A 15,260-nucleotide genomic window follows, 5' to 3' on the forward strand; every position below is an offset into this window, starting at 1 on the left:
TTTTGGGTAGTCATGCATGCGTAGGCCTATAATAGCCAACAATTAATTTGATTTTCTGTAGGCATACTCAAAGTTGGTCAGGAGTGTTTATCAGCGGTGTTTTAAGGGAGGCAACCCGCTTCTGTCAACATTTTTTTTCATGCAGACGCTGGATAACCATAGCTTTCAACTTCAACTTTCAACTTTTCAACTTTATTGTCCCCAGAAGGGGCGATTAGGTGTGCAGCAAGTCATAAGCACATATAGACAGCAACAACAGATACCACAGGACAGACATAAAGTGCAGTGGTCAATAAAAGGTTAAAATGACCATAAATATAGTTATAAAAAACACATCATGAATAAATAAAATAAGAACATCATCATACAATAAAATACCATAAACAACAACGCCAGAGATCAGGTCAAGAACTCAATCAGGGGGATGTGAATTTAAAAGGGAGATGGCACTAGGGACAAATGAAAACCTAAATCTGTTGGTCTTGACTGATGGGAACCTAAAGCATGAGCCAGATGGAAGTAGCTGAAATTCAGAGTGGAGGGGGTGGGCCGTAACAGATAAAATGGACTCAGCCTTCCTCAAAGTGGCTTTTTTATACAGGTCAGTGAGGCTGCTTTGCTGGGCACCTATAATTTTGCCACTGACCTTCACGATTTTGGCAAGGGTGTTTTTCGCTTTCACACTGAGGTTATTAAACCAACAGCAGATAGAAAAAGATAAAACCGACTCAATGTAGGACCTATAAAAGAGTGTCATCATGGTTTTGTCAACATTAAATTTGGCCAGCTTGCGTAAACAAAACAGACGTTGTTGGCTCTTTTTGCAAATATTTTCTGTGTTGAGGTTAAAATTTAATTTATTATCAATAAAACTACCCAGGTACTTATAGGAATCTACCACATCCACAGCCTGCCCTTTGATGGTAGTCAGAGCAGGGAGGGGTTTAGGCCTGAAGTCAATGATCATATCTTTGGTTTTTGAGACATTCAGGTGCAGGTGAGAACTATCACACCAGGCAATAAAATCATCTAAGATGGGACCATGATCTGTTTCGTTCCCCTGGAGAAGGCTGAGGATGATGGAGTCATCTGCAAATTTCAGTATGTGTCGGTTTGCGTGTTGGCTACGACAGTCATTAGTGTACAGAATATAGAGCAGAGGAGACAAAACGCATCCCTGGGGCGATCCTGTGGAGGATGTCATTTTTTCAGATAGTACCCCATTTACCCTCACCTGCTGGGTTCTGTTAGTTAAAAAGTCCAGGATCCACCCTACTAAACAACAGGATCCACCCCACTAGCAACAACGTGAGCTCAAAATACAGACAAAGCGCCCGTGCAGAAAGACACTTTCTTTGCCCTGTTTGTAAAGTTGTGAGAGCCCTCGCATTTAGCGGACAAACTTAGTTGTAGCACGATCTGATATCGCCAAGTAATTAACACTCCTGGACCGATGTGAAAACGTTCGTCCAGGATTAATGTTATAGCCAACCAATCAGGGGTCATTAGAGGTGGGATCATTAGAGGTGGTACGTCATCAACAGGGCGACTAGCATTTCCAAATATTCGCCTTATTTTGTGCCACCCCACTGACTTGTATAGTAATAGAAGTCTGTGTGCCACCCAGAACGTTCTAAAGACGTTGAGGGGTACACTTCAGGGGTGCATTCGGCAACGCACCAGCTGTCATGGCGCCTCAGTGTTGTGTGCCCAAATGTGCGTCCTCAAAGAGAAAAAATCCTACCGTGGACAGACTTTCCACCGTTTCCTCAAAGAGCAGGCACTTCGCCGTGAATGGATAAATCACGTCAAGAGGGATCCTGGTCCATATTTCAAGGTAAGATGCGAAATTGTGTTCAATCATAGGCCTACGCATTAGCTAGCACAAATAAGCTAGCTCGCCAAACTTGTCATGACTCATGTAGCCTAATGAAGCGAATGCCTCGATGAAATAAAAACATATGAATGTGTAATTACACAACGCTACATTCATATGATATTTCCAGATCGCTATTTCAAGATTATGCTTTTAATTGTATGGTAAGCGATCCGATGGCCACCGATTTTGTGCTACCAGAACCAGTAGCATAGGGCAGGCCTACTTGTGCTAAAATCAAGTTGTTTTGCTAACGAACTAAAATGCACACCCTGGTATTTATGGTTACAGATCAACGCTGAGACCAAGGTGTGCTCTGAGCACTTTGAGAAGCAGTGTTTTGTAAAGACCGCCCGTGGTATCACAGAGCTTATAAAGGATGCTGTGGCAACTTTGTTCGCCTGGACTTCAGAGAGGCCAAAGAGGAGAATCATCATTCGCAGACCGAGGTTACTTTGTTCAGTCAATATTCAACTGACATGTGTCTACCAACCCTCATAATAATAATAATAATAATAATAATAAAAATAATAATAGAGAATAGTTCACCATAGGAATAGCCTACATTTAAATTTAGACAAAAGACTGGAGAATGAATTTATGTGCTGGAGATATAACTTATTTGTTTGCATTGATCATGTCCTCCTGAGTCATGAGCCAAAGATTTCAAACTGTGATGTTATTACATTGCATTACATTTCACTTAGCTGACACTTTAATTTTATTCAAGCGACTTGGTTATTGTTTGTCAGGGTATTGGTTACAGTCCCTGGAGCAATATGTCAATGAGCTGTGTTAGGTGCCTTTCTCAAGGATACTTCAGCCATGAAGATGTCAGTAGAGGTCAGGGGGATTCGAACCTGCAAATCCCAGATTTAAAGACCAACTCTCTAACCACTAGGCCACGGTTGCCCTGTGTATGTTGTGACTCTCCTGTCCTTTGTGTTTCTTTTTCAGTACGGATTCCATGGAGGTGGATGAAAACCAGCCTGATGTGAGAAGGGATGCCTTGAGGTAAGTTAATGAATTGTATTTAGTTGTGCCATAGTTTGTAATTCATTACTGCATTCAGTTTTATATCAGTTAGGAATTGACCGTTTGATTCACAACTAGTAGTGTTGTCTTGTTGTCCAGGACTGATACAGCATCACATTCATCCTGGACTGCTGTTACTTATCTTTAGCCCAGGACTGATACAGCATCACATTCATCCTGGACTGTTGTTACTTATCTTTAGCCCAGGACTGATACAGCATCACATTCATCCTGGACTGTTGTTACTTATCTTTAGTCCAGGACTGATACAGCATCACATTCATCCTGGACTGCTGTTACTTATCTTTAGTCCAGGACTGATACAGCATCACATTCATCCTGGACTGCTGTTACTTATCTTTAGTCCAGGACTGATACAGCATCACATTCATCCTGGAGTGTTGTTGCTTATCTTTAGTCCTGGACTGATACAGCATCACATTCATCCTGGACTGTTGTTACTTATCTTTAGTCCAGGACTGATACAGCATCACATTCATCCTGGACTGCTGTTACTTATCTTTAGTCCAGGACTGATACAGCATCACATTCATCCTGGACTGCTGTTACTTATCTTTAGTCCAGGACTGATACAGTGCCACATTCATCCTGGACTGCTGTTACTTATCTTTAGTCCAGGACTGATACAGCATCACATTCTTCCTGGAGTGTTGTTGCTTATCTTTAGTCCAGGACTGATACAGTGACACATTCATCCTGGACTGATACAGTGCCACATTCTTCCTGGAGTGTTGTTGCTTATCTTTAGTCCTGGACTGATACAGCATCACATTCATCCTGGACTAGTGCTGCATATCTGTTAAGCTGCATAGCTATTTTGCTAGCAACTACCAACGTGCACAAGAGTTAGCTTTACAGGGCATTCCAATCTAGCTAGGATAGTAATCAAGAAGTTTGTTATATCAATTTTAAGTCCGTTTTGACCAAATACGTAGTTGCCTTTGGTGGGTAGAGTGGAGAAGTAGCAGACTGATGGCTGCCTTTTAGAGTAGTGTAGCCTGATAGCGCAATTAAAGCTTATTCATCAGCAGCTAATACTACCAGTTTAGCCATCTCAATTATGACAGAAAATCTGATTAGAGCAGCCTAGTGCAGACGTGCTACTTCCACACCTTTATTTGTGCTATCAAAGTTTAAATAGAGGGGCAGAAGCTTAGTTCATCACTTTTGTCCTGGACCATGTTTCATCATCAGTCTCACTTACCACTACTTGTTAATCCAAGGCCGATACAACATTCCTTAATTTCCCTCTAAGATCGTTCAAGTTATACTCTACTCTACAGAACATTCATCCTGGAACTGTTGTTAAAGGTCCACTGTGTGAAATGTTTTGTTTATTTCCAGAATTCATGCCACCCATTCACTGATGTTACCTTTTTCATGAATACTTACCACCACCATCAAATTCTAAGTATTCATTATGACTGGGAAAATGGCACTTTTCATACATGAAAAAGGGGATCTTCTCCATGGTCCGACATTTTGAAATACCAGAAATAGCCATTTTTAGCTGCAAAAATGACTATACTTTGGCCATTTTAGCCTACCTCATTACTTAGTAAACTTTCATGAAAAGATCAAATTTGGCAATAGGTAATCCAGTTTCAATGAACAGCATAGTTGCAGTACCTGTTTTGACCACACAGTGGTCAAAAAATGCACAATACTTATCTGTTGTCCAGGACTGATACAGCATCACATTCATCCTGGACTGTTGTTACTTATCTTTAGCCCAGGACTGATACAGTGCCACATTCATCCTGGACTGATACAGCATCACATTCATCCTGGACTGCTGTTACTTATCTTTAGTCCAGGACTGATACAGCATCACATTCATCCTGGACTGCTGTTACTTATCTTTAGTCCAGGACTGATACAGCATCACATTCATCCTGGACTGCTGTTACTTATCTTTAGTCCAGGACTGATACAGCATCACATTCATCCTGGACTGCTGTTACTTATCTTTAGTCCAGGACTGATACAGCATCACATTCATCCTGGACTGCTGTTACTTATCTTTAGTCCAGGACTGATACAGCATCACATTCATCCTGGACTGCTGTTACTTATCTTTAGTCCAGGACTGATACAGCATCACATTCATCCTGGAGTGTTGTTGCTTATCTTTAGTCCTGGACTGATACAGCATCACATTCATCCTGGACTAGTGCTGCATATCTGTTAAGCTGCATAGCTATTTTGCTAGCAACTACCAACGTGCACAAGAGTTAGCTTTACAGGGCATTCCAATCTAGCTAGGATAGTAATCAAGAAGTTTGTTATATCAATTTTAAGTCCGTTTTGACCAAATACGTAGTTGCCTTTGGTGGGTAGAGTGGAGAAGTAGCAGACTGATGGCTGCCTTTTAGAGTAGTGTAGCCTGATAGCGCAATTAAAGCTTATTCATCAGCAGCTAATACTACCAGTTTAGCCATCTCAATTATGACAGAAAATCTGATTAGAGCAGCCTAGTGCAGACGTGCTACACCTTATTTGTGTTTGTACTGAAGTCATAGTGACTTTGGTGTTAGTTAGTTACTCTAGTCATTACCAGTGTTGGGCAAGTTACTCAAAAACAGTAATGCATTACTGATCACATGTTACTGTCTTTTCAAAATAATCCCGTACACTACAATGTTAATATATTTAAAATGCATGGCATTACACTACAGTTGCATTACTTAAGTTACTTGCGCCAAGAGGACTGTAAGCCTCAATATGGATCTAACAAACATATCAGTATCAGGGTGGTACATTTCAGTATTCAAATAATTTAAATAATTAATACAATATGGTTCTAGCTGTGATTACATCACCTGACCTCTGCCACACAAAAAAATGTCATTGACCCATATGCTGTAAACAACATTTTTCTAATGTTTTGTTTTCTGATCTATTACAGGTGGAGCTTTCCCATGACCAAGAGATGAACGCTAAACTCAATAGTTTTTGTTTTCTCCTCCTTCCTGCCTGCACTGTAGAAAAAAGTCAGTCAGTAAACAAAACAAATGATTGGATTTCACAGATTTGTTTATTACAATTTCAGAGAGAAGTGATGTATGCATAATAAAATACATTATTATATAATAATATAACATTTAGTATAATAAGATGATCTATGATGCACACTTAAAGCATGAGAGATTTGTAGAAATAAACATCAATTCAATGTATGTTTCCTATTTCACTTGTGACTGAATTTTTCATAATTTCAGAATAATGGGCCTTGGACGTTTGTTAACATTGCACTCACTGCCCACATCTGGTTAACAGAGCCTACTAGTGTCATGGGTATGACGCCATCATATATGTGGAACTCTTTTATTCTCCTTATCGCACGTTCAACACGAATACGAAGTCTTGCGCTTGTTTGTGTTTCTGGTACTTCATCTGCATTGAAAGTGCCACTTGGGCCTAAAAAGGGTGGAGTCCTTAATCAGAAACCCTTTGTCTGCCATGACTAAATCGCCTTCTTCAAGCATTGCCAGGATGCCGGACAATTCTGTAATCTCCTTGTCGGATATGGAGCCTGTGTACAGGTCACTAACGAATGACACCTCACCAGACGGGGCAATACCAATCAGGCCTTTTGAAAGTTGGGTTGCCCTTGTAATGGGAATAGATTTCGGAGTTAAGTACCTTCGAACTAGGCATTTGCACATATATTTCTGTACAGTCTAGAATGACTCTGGTGTCTGGGTAAGTGTTTTGAAAACAAGTAGGCATACATTCATCTACTGTGGCTTTTGAAGGCCAAATGGGGAGAGATCCTAAAATGTATAGATAGTTAGTCCAGGTGACACAGATTCTGCTCACAGTTGACTGTGACACACCAAAGCGCACCGCAAGGTCCTGCTCAGCAAAACCCTGTCTGAGGCGAAAGAGAGAGAAATAACTGGTCCATAGTTGCTAGTTTGGGGATATTAAATGCCTGTCTAATGACCTGTACCCCTGTTTGTTTAAGCCTTTGAGCCTGACTCCATCCAACTATGCTTGTGGCTGTGGGCTGTAGAGCCATATATACAGCTTTAAAAGGTGGCATAGTCTGGGAATCCTGTGTAAAATGACATCTGACTATCATCACTGGAATCTTGACACACTGAACACTTTATCTTGAAAGGGACACTGTGCAGGAAATGGTCAAAAAAAGGTACTGCAACTATGCTGCACATTGAAACTGGGCTGCCTATTGCCAAATTTGATCTTTACATGAAAGTAATAAACAAATATTTTCAAATATGGTCCAAGTACAGTCATTTTTGCAGCTAAAAATGGCTATTTTTGGAAATTCAAAATGACGGACCATGGAGAAGATCCCCCTTTTAATGTATGAAAAGTGCAATTTTAGTCATAATGAATACTTAGAATTTGATGCTGGTGGTAAGTATTCATGAAAAAGTTAACATTAGTGAATGGGCAGCATGCATTCTGGAAATAAACAAATAAAAATCTCACACAGTGTCCCTTTAAGTTGTGCTATTAACTTGTCTTGCTCTATGATGTGCTTGCGTGCCGCCTCAAGTTGTCCCTCTGGTGTCAGCGGTGGAACAGCATAATCATGGTATGGCTGTGGAGGAGGTACATCTGTGCTGGAGGGACAACAAGACAACACTACTAGTTGTGAATCAAACGGTCAATTCCTAACTGATATAAAACTGAATGCAGTAATGAATTACAAACTATGGCACAACTAAATACAATTCATTAACTTACCTCAAGGCATCCCTTCTCACATCAGGCTGGTTTTCATCCACCTCCATGGAATCCGTACTGAAAAAGAAACACAAAGGACAGGAGAGTCACAACATACACAGGGCAACCGTGGCCTAGTGGTTAGAGAGTTGGTCTTTAAATCTGGGATTTGCAGGTTCGAATCCCCCTGACCTCTACTGACATCTTCATGGCTGAAGTATCCTTGAGAAAGGCATCTAACACATTGACACATTGCTCCAGGGACTGTAACCAACACCCTGACAAACAATAACCAAGTCGCTTGAATAAAATTAAAGTGTCAGCTAAGTGAAATGTAATGCAATGTAATAACATCACAGTTTGAAATCTTTGGCTCATGACTCAGGAGGACATGATCAATGCAAACAAATAAGTTATATCTCCAGCACATAAATTAATTCTCCAGTCTTTTGTCTAAATTTAAATGTAGGCTATTCCTATGGTGAACTATTCTCTATTATTTTTATTATTATTATTATTATGAGGGTTGGTAGACACATGTCAGTTGAATATTGACTGAACAAAGTAACCTCGGTCTGCGAATGATGATTCTCCTCTTTGGCCTCTCTGAAGTCCAGGCGAACAAAGTTACCACAGCATCCTTTATAAGCTCTGTGATACCACGGGCGGTCTTTACAAAACACTGCTTCTCAAAGTGCTCAGAGCAAACCTTGGTCTCAGCGTTGATCTGTAACCATAAATACCAGGGTATGCATTTTAGTTCGTTAGCAAAACAACTTGATTTTAGCACAAGTAGGCCTGCCCTATGCTACTGGTTCTGGTAGCACAAAATCGGTGGCCATCGGATCGCTTACCATACAATTAAAAGCATAATCTGGAAATATCATATGAATGTAGCGTTGTGTAATTACACATTCATATTTTTTTTATTTCATCGAGGCATTCGCTTCATTAGGCTACATGAGTCATGACAAGTTTGGCGAGCTAGCTTATTTGTGCTAGCTAATGCGTATGATTGAACACAATTTCGCATCTTACCTTGAAATATGGACCAGGATCCCTCTTGACGTGATTTATCCATTCACGGCGAAGTGCCTGCTCTTTGGGGAAACGGTGGAAAGTCTGTCCACGGTAGGATTTTTTCTCTTTGAGGACGCACATTTGGGCACACAACACTGAGGCGCCATGACAGCTGGTGCGTTGCCGAATGCACCCCTGAAGTGTACCCCTCAACGTCTTTAGAACGTTCCGGGTGGCACAAAATAAGGCGAATATTTGGAAATGCTAGTCGCCCTGTTGATGACGTACCACCTCTAATGATCCCACCACAGCCCTTCTAAGAAGAGTATCTGTGATCCCACCTCTAATGACCCCTGATTGGTTGGCTATAACATTAATCCTGGACGAACGTTTTCACATCGGTCCAGGAGTGTTAATAGAGTTCTTCAGCGGAAGCGGAAGCATGTAGTAGATTGTAGTCTTTCATGTTAGCATTTAAGGACGTCCTGGTTCCTATCGGCTTCCGGCCTCCATTGGGAATGAATAGGGGTAAATTTCAAATAAGCTCCGAGTGCAAGCACGCGCTTAGCGAACCCCCGCAAACTGTCGAGGGTGTTAAAAATAGGCTGTAGGTATGACATGGTTGATCATTTTGTGTCAAACTTCGACATAAATACGATGTTGCGTCCATATGCTAAACCCGGAAGCTTTTGGCGACTACAGAAGCGGCGCCTGTATCTAACGGCATGTACGTGCGGAGGGTTGTATCCATGGCAACCAAAGGAAAGTATGTAGTTCGGAAGTTTTACTGATCAGAAAGGGGTTAGCAATATTGAATTATAATCGTCATGATTTAACATGTGAATACACCAACATGATGATACGATCCGTTCCACTAATGAGAAAGGGATGCGGGGACACGCTAATGTTCGTTGTTGCCGTGCAACTTATATTTTTGCCAAACCTGAATCTCTATGGCGTTTTGCAATGTAAAAAATCGCCATGGAACCGGTAGTCCAAACGCCGCATACAAGTTGACGTCAACGCTGAAGAGCTCTATTACTTGGCGATATCAGATCGTGCCTTAGTTGCACTAGCCTATGCGTTGCCACAAAAATAGGAAACAGACAGTAGACAATAACATGGTTAGACTACCTTATTTAACTTTCATACAGTCAGTTAATGCACTTCATGGACCGCAATTAACACTAGGCCTAATTGCACGGAGATTTCCCCGGCATATCGCGACAGCAATACGGTTAATTTGCTGTGCGAAGTCTGGTGTTAAATCTGAAGTAACATGGCGGCCGCAGATAGGCTATTGGAAACTCGACCGACTGTCAAGGTCTAGTTTGCGTCAATGACGTTGCCTCGCATCTTGAGGCCATAAGCAAAAGGCTAGGAGGAAAGGAAAGACAAAGAGAGGGACACACCGACGTCGTGAACAGGTCGTAAAAACGGACCGATGGCCACCCACACACACACTGTTACATGGGCCTACTCTACCCAGAGCCATAGGCCTACAGAAGGGAGAGTTACGCGATTGGAGGACCTGGAATTAAATGGCAGTTCCGCCTTTCAGCGAGAGAAGGTTGTTCCTTCCCATAGACTCAACATAGAACCACCACATTAACAGCCAAAGATAAGGACTAACGAACTATACTGCGGGATAATCACCACAAATATGTAAACTATCAACTGTCTGGGTGGTGATAATCACAACAGTTTTATCATCTGTGATGTTTATCTGAAGTTATTACTACGAACAGCAAGTCTTGTCATATTCCCTGCATTGCATCGCATTGCATTTGCTGTGTGCTACGCCCACTACTAGGAACTGACATTCGCAACGCTGAGCAGTACTGAGAAGCTAAAACAGCTAATTTTGCTAATGAGGAAGTCGGCCTTAGCACACAGCGGAGATTGCCGACTCTCCCTTCTGTATGGCTCTGGCTCTACCACCAGTGTCATGACTAAATTGCCACTAATCATTTGATTGCGTGGCACTCTGCTTGGCGTGATTGTCTAAATATGTCCAGGTGTGCCCATGGGAAGACGTGTGTCTATTGGCCGAGCCAAAGATGGGTGTTGGCTTAAAAACTCCAGGCCCAGTCTCCACTCTCTCTCTCTCTCTCTCTCTGGCCTGCTCGCTCTACGCTGCACGCTGGTCCTGAGGAAGCTGGTAGCAAACATTCTTTTTAGACCCATCTCTTTATGCGGCAAGCATACTATTGTTATTCTTCCGTTTCCGGTTCCCCTTTTTATTCTACGAACCATTCGTTTTGAAGAACCGCTCAAGATAGAAAATTCGTTCAAAGACCGAAACGTTCGGCTCGGTCATACGACCAGGTTTTGTATTTTTCACGGGGGTACCTCGAACTCTCTAGCGCCACCAACAGGAAAACGGTAACTTTTGAACCGTAGGTCCACATTTCAAAAACTTGGTATCCCTGGAATCCTTGGACCAAGACGGATCCAACGCACCCTATGACGTCATTTTCCGCCTGGATAGTTTTCCCGCCATTTTGAATTTTGTAAAAATCAATAAAAATGGCGCCCCGCCCACAATTTATGGCAGATTTTACACAAAGCATGTTGTGAACGAGATACATCTACCCTAAAAGTTGCGGAGCGATTGATTGAACCGTCTTCAAACAGGAACCAATCGAATTTGCTGGCGAGGACGCCAAACAGGAAGTGAGGTCATATCTCGGCAACGCCTACTCGTATCACAACAAAAATTGATAGACATTATCCTTACTATAGCCAGGGACTACATACCAATGTCCGTGAAAATTGGAACATGGGGGGCGCCACAATTAGTGAAAATGTGTTTTAGCTCATATTGAAGTCGCCAAACAGGAAGTTAGCTCATATCTCGGTAACGACATGTCAGATCACAACTTAATTGGATACACATGACTGACATCACCCCTAGAGTTCAAATGACAAATTGGAGGATAATTGGCCACTGGGGGGCGCCACAATTGACGAAACTGTGTTTTGGCCATATTGAAGAGGCAAAACAGGAAGTTAGCTTATATTTCGGAAACGCCCATATGTATTACAACCACATTATCCTTGGACCAAGCCGAATCCAACGCACCCTTTGACAAAATTTTGGACCTCGGAAAGTTTTCCCGCAATTTTGAATGTTGTAAAAATCAATAAAAATGACGCCCCTCCCACATTTTTTGTGAGAGTGTCTCGAAAATTTTATCAGATCATGTTCAGACTGAGATACAGCTACCCTGAAAGTTACAGACTGATTTCTTGAACCGTCTTTGAACAGGAGCCAATCAAATTTGGCGGTGAAGACGCCAAAACAGGAAGTTAGCTCATATCTCGGCAACGCCTACTAGTATCACAACAAAAATGAGTACACATTATCTTCACTATAGCCAAAGGCTACATACCAATTTTTGTGAAAATTGGCCCCTGGGGGGCGCCACAATTAGCTAAATTGTTTTAGGTCAATATCAGCCCCATTTACACTATGGGCCAATGGCCTCAATGTATTGGCCCAGGAACTTCAGCCAAGTAATTTAAAGCTATTTGGTGCTATTACCTTAGCCCAAAGGGTGCACAACAAAGATATGCAAGTGTACAATATGGTGTCCAGGGGGTGGTACACCAAAAAAAACATGTTTTTGACTTTTCTGTTATGGGGTGTTTGTGTTAGATTGTGTGTGTGTGTGTGTGTGTGTGTGTGTGTGTGCGTGCGTGCGTGCGTGCATGTGTGTGCTGAACATGGATGAAGAGCAATGCATGAAGGGCAACCTCCACGAAGGGCAACATGCATAAAGGGCAACGCATGCATGAGGGGCAGCGAATGCATGGAGGGCAAGCATACTCCAGCATTTTCTGTGAGGAAATGCAATCTAGTTATTGTCTTTTATTTTTAGAGGCCTACTGTATATTTAAATCTTTGTAAGGGTGGAAGGTGGTGTTATATTTTCTTTCTAGTTATTGCGCACGAGTCAGGTGGAGTTAAGGAGGTAGGAAGCTGCCGGAAGATTCACGCTGTTTTGTTTCCAGGTGGTAATTTAGTTTGTTTGAGCTTCAGTTCAGGTATTATAATAGGGTTTATCTTTTTCCAATAAATCTTCTTCTTTTCTTATGTTGATCCAGGCGTCCGACGCCATTTTTGTTAACCCTGACTCTTGATAAAAGCAAATAAAAGCATCGCCAATTTTTTTCTCCCCAAACTGGTTTCTCCTGGTTTTATGTTCCATACCCATGAGATCTTTTATTGGGTTTGTAACACACACACACACACACACACACACACACACACACACACACACACACACACACACACACACACACACACACACACACACACACACACACACTGAACACTCCTGGTGTAAAATTGACTATTTGTTTATTTGTCTGTGCAGGGTTGGAATCCTTTAACATCAACATTTATTTTCTTCTCAGCTCTAACTTTGAAACTTCTGACACTTTTCTTTATGAGTAGTAGAGTTTATGCACCCCTGTTGTATGAGTAATAGTTAAACATTTGTGTGGGAGTTAAACATGCAATTATTGTTAAGAGGTCTTCTGTGCCTTCACTAGACAGGAAACTGAAGAACGGAGAGGAATTGAAATGAGAGAGAGAGAGAGAGAGAGAGAGAGAGAGAGAGAGAGAGAGAGAGAGAGAGAGAGAGAGAGAGAGAGAGAGAGAGAAGAGGCAGGGCTTGAAAAGGATTCCAACCCTCCGCCTTTATGGAGGGGTGTAGTATTAGCATGGTACACCACTGCACCCCTCAAGATTTTTTGACAAGAACACTACAAGCATGAGAAAGGGATGTGAGCCGAGTTAAAATCTCTTTCCTCTTAAAGCGATATGTACCATTTCTGGAAATAGTCATTATCATTGAGTCTTGAGACCAGCTAGCCAGTAACATTGGTTAGACAAGAACACTAAGCATGGGACGTAAACCTTTCCTCTTAAGACATCTTCTTATCAGTAAATCACATGCATAGAGGAAGAATGTACACAAAGTTCACTCTGACGCCAGCATCTGATAATACACTGCAAATACTCAGAAAAATACACTTGCTCAAACCCACACATATTTATGCAATGCACTGTAGTGTGCACTTCCAGTTGGTGGAGTGTAGACTTGGTGCAAATGAAAAGGACCACAGTCTCAGAGAATCCAAATGAGTGTGCAAACCTTTTTTCAGGAAGTACATACAGATCCTGACCATATAATTAGAATATCATGAAAAAGTTTATTCATATACACTGAAAAAAGAGGGAATGGCGGGTCTTTGAATTAACCTATATAAAGTAAATAGATGCAAAACAATTCATTAACATTCCTTGAGTAAACATGATTTCATCAAATAAGGATAATGTGTTCTTGGAGACTGCTGAATTGGTTTCTAATGCTTTGAATGAACATGATTAAATTGTGTCTGGGGTGGCCTCCAGTCCTGAGGTGGCGCTAGTGCACCACTTTCTAAGACAAGAAGAAGCCGGAAAGTTTTTTTTTTTTATTTTTTTTTAATTTTTTTTTTTTTATTAGAAAACAGACAAGTACAGAGACTTAGAAACAGACAGGGAAACGAAACATCTACGCCAGGGGTATGAGACAGAACAAATATACACATCTATTACACAATTTTGAATTTTTTACATAAATGTACAGTTTTGATTGCTTTTTTGTTTGGAGCGGCACATATTGTTTTAAAATAAAAGTCCACATCTTTTAAAAAGTAAACAAAAGAAGGCCTCGTTTTGTTAAATTTGCATTTGTGAAAGTTATATTTAGCTAGAATAATAAACAAATTAATAAGAAAATATTCCTCCTCAAGCTCTTCACTATAATTGGTGAAACCAAAAAAAACATTCTGCAAGCGTAACTGAAATTGTTCATGAATATGATCTATAATAAAACAGCAAAACCTTCTCCAGAATTCTCGGGAAAAATCACAGAACCAAAAAAAATGAATCAGTGTTTCTGTGTCTGTATTACAAAAAGTACAGTGAGTTTCAATATCATTACTGAATTTAGCTAAAACAGATTTAACAGGATAAATACGATGAATGATTTTAAATGACACTTCCTTTACTTTGTTAACTAGTAGAAACTTGTTTGGTAGTGTCCAAGCCTTTGTCCAGCATATATCAATGGCATGTCCACTCCATGCTGAGGTTGCACAAGGTACTGAAACAATGTCCTTTAGGAACAGATTGCGCACAGTCCGGTTATTATTACAGGTATTGGACATCAAACATGTTTTACCAACATATGTCTGAAGAGGGTCAAGCTGAGGAGCAACATAAGAACAACCTTTCAGGAGCATAATCACTCCCAGTGGAATTGCATCAAAAACAATGGCAAATTGTTTAGGAGTAACAGGAATTTTTACACACTCAAGAAATTCTCGGTAGTTGAAAAGGTTACCCTGTTCATTAAGAAGTTGATTTACTGCAACAATTCCATTCCTGAACCAATTATCAAAAAATATAGATTTCTTTTTATAGCATATATCCCTATTATTCCAGATAAAGTAATTATTTGGAGAAAAATTATGCTTGTAGATAATAGACCAGGACAAAAGAGCTTGCTTATGAAAGTTTGACAGAGAGACAGGAAGCCTGTCAATATTGTAA

At 40.9% G+C, this 15,260-nt stretch overlaps 1 protein-coding gene across 2 annotated transcripts; it reads right to left on the bottom strand.

Moving 5' to 3' along the window:
- Positions 1-6,334: 6,334 nt before the first annotated feature.
- LOC134453538 (THAP domain-containing protein 2-like) lies at positions 6,335-8,963 on the bottom strand. 2 transcript variants are annotated; one of them, XM_063204333.1, is made up of 4 exons: positions 8,669-8,963; positions 8,200-8,357; positions 7,652-7,708; positions 6,335-7,549 (listed from the first exon to the last, which is right to left on the bottom strand). In XM_063204333.1, the coding sequence occupies exons 1-4, from the start codon at positions 8,789-8,791 to the stop codon at positions 7,495-7,497; spliced, it is 393 nt and encodes a 130-aa protein (XP_063060403.1). In that variant the 5' UTR covers positions 8,792-8,963; the 3' UTR covers positions 6,335-7,494. The 2 variants fall into 2 exon arrangements, with proteins under 2 accessions (XP_063060403.1, XP_063060395.1); XM_063204325.1 differs by having other exon boundaries at positions 6,335-7,527; positions 8,669-8,960.
- Positions 8,964-15,260: the final 6,297 nt, after the last annotated feature.

Source organism: Engraulis encrasicolus, chromosome 1 (genome assembly GCF_034702125.1).
Source record: "Engraulis encrasicolus isolate BLACKSEA-1 chromosome 1, IST_EnEncr_1.0, whole genome shotgun sequence".
NCBI lineage: Eukaryota > Metazoa > Chordata > Actinopteri > Clupeiformes > Engraulidae > Engraulis > Engraulis encrasicolus.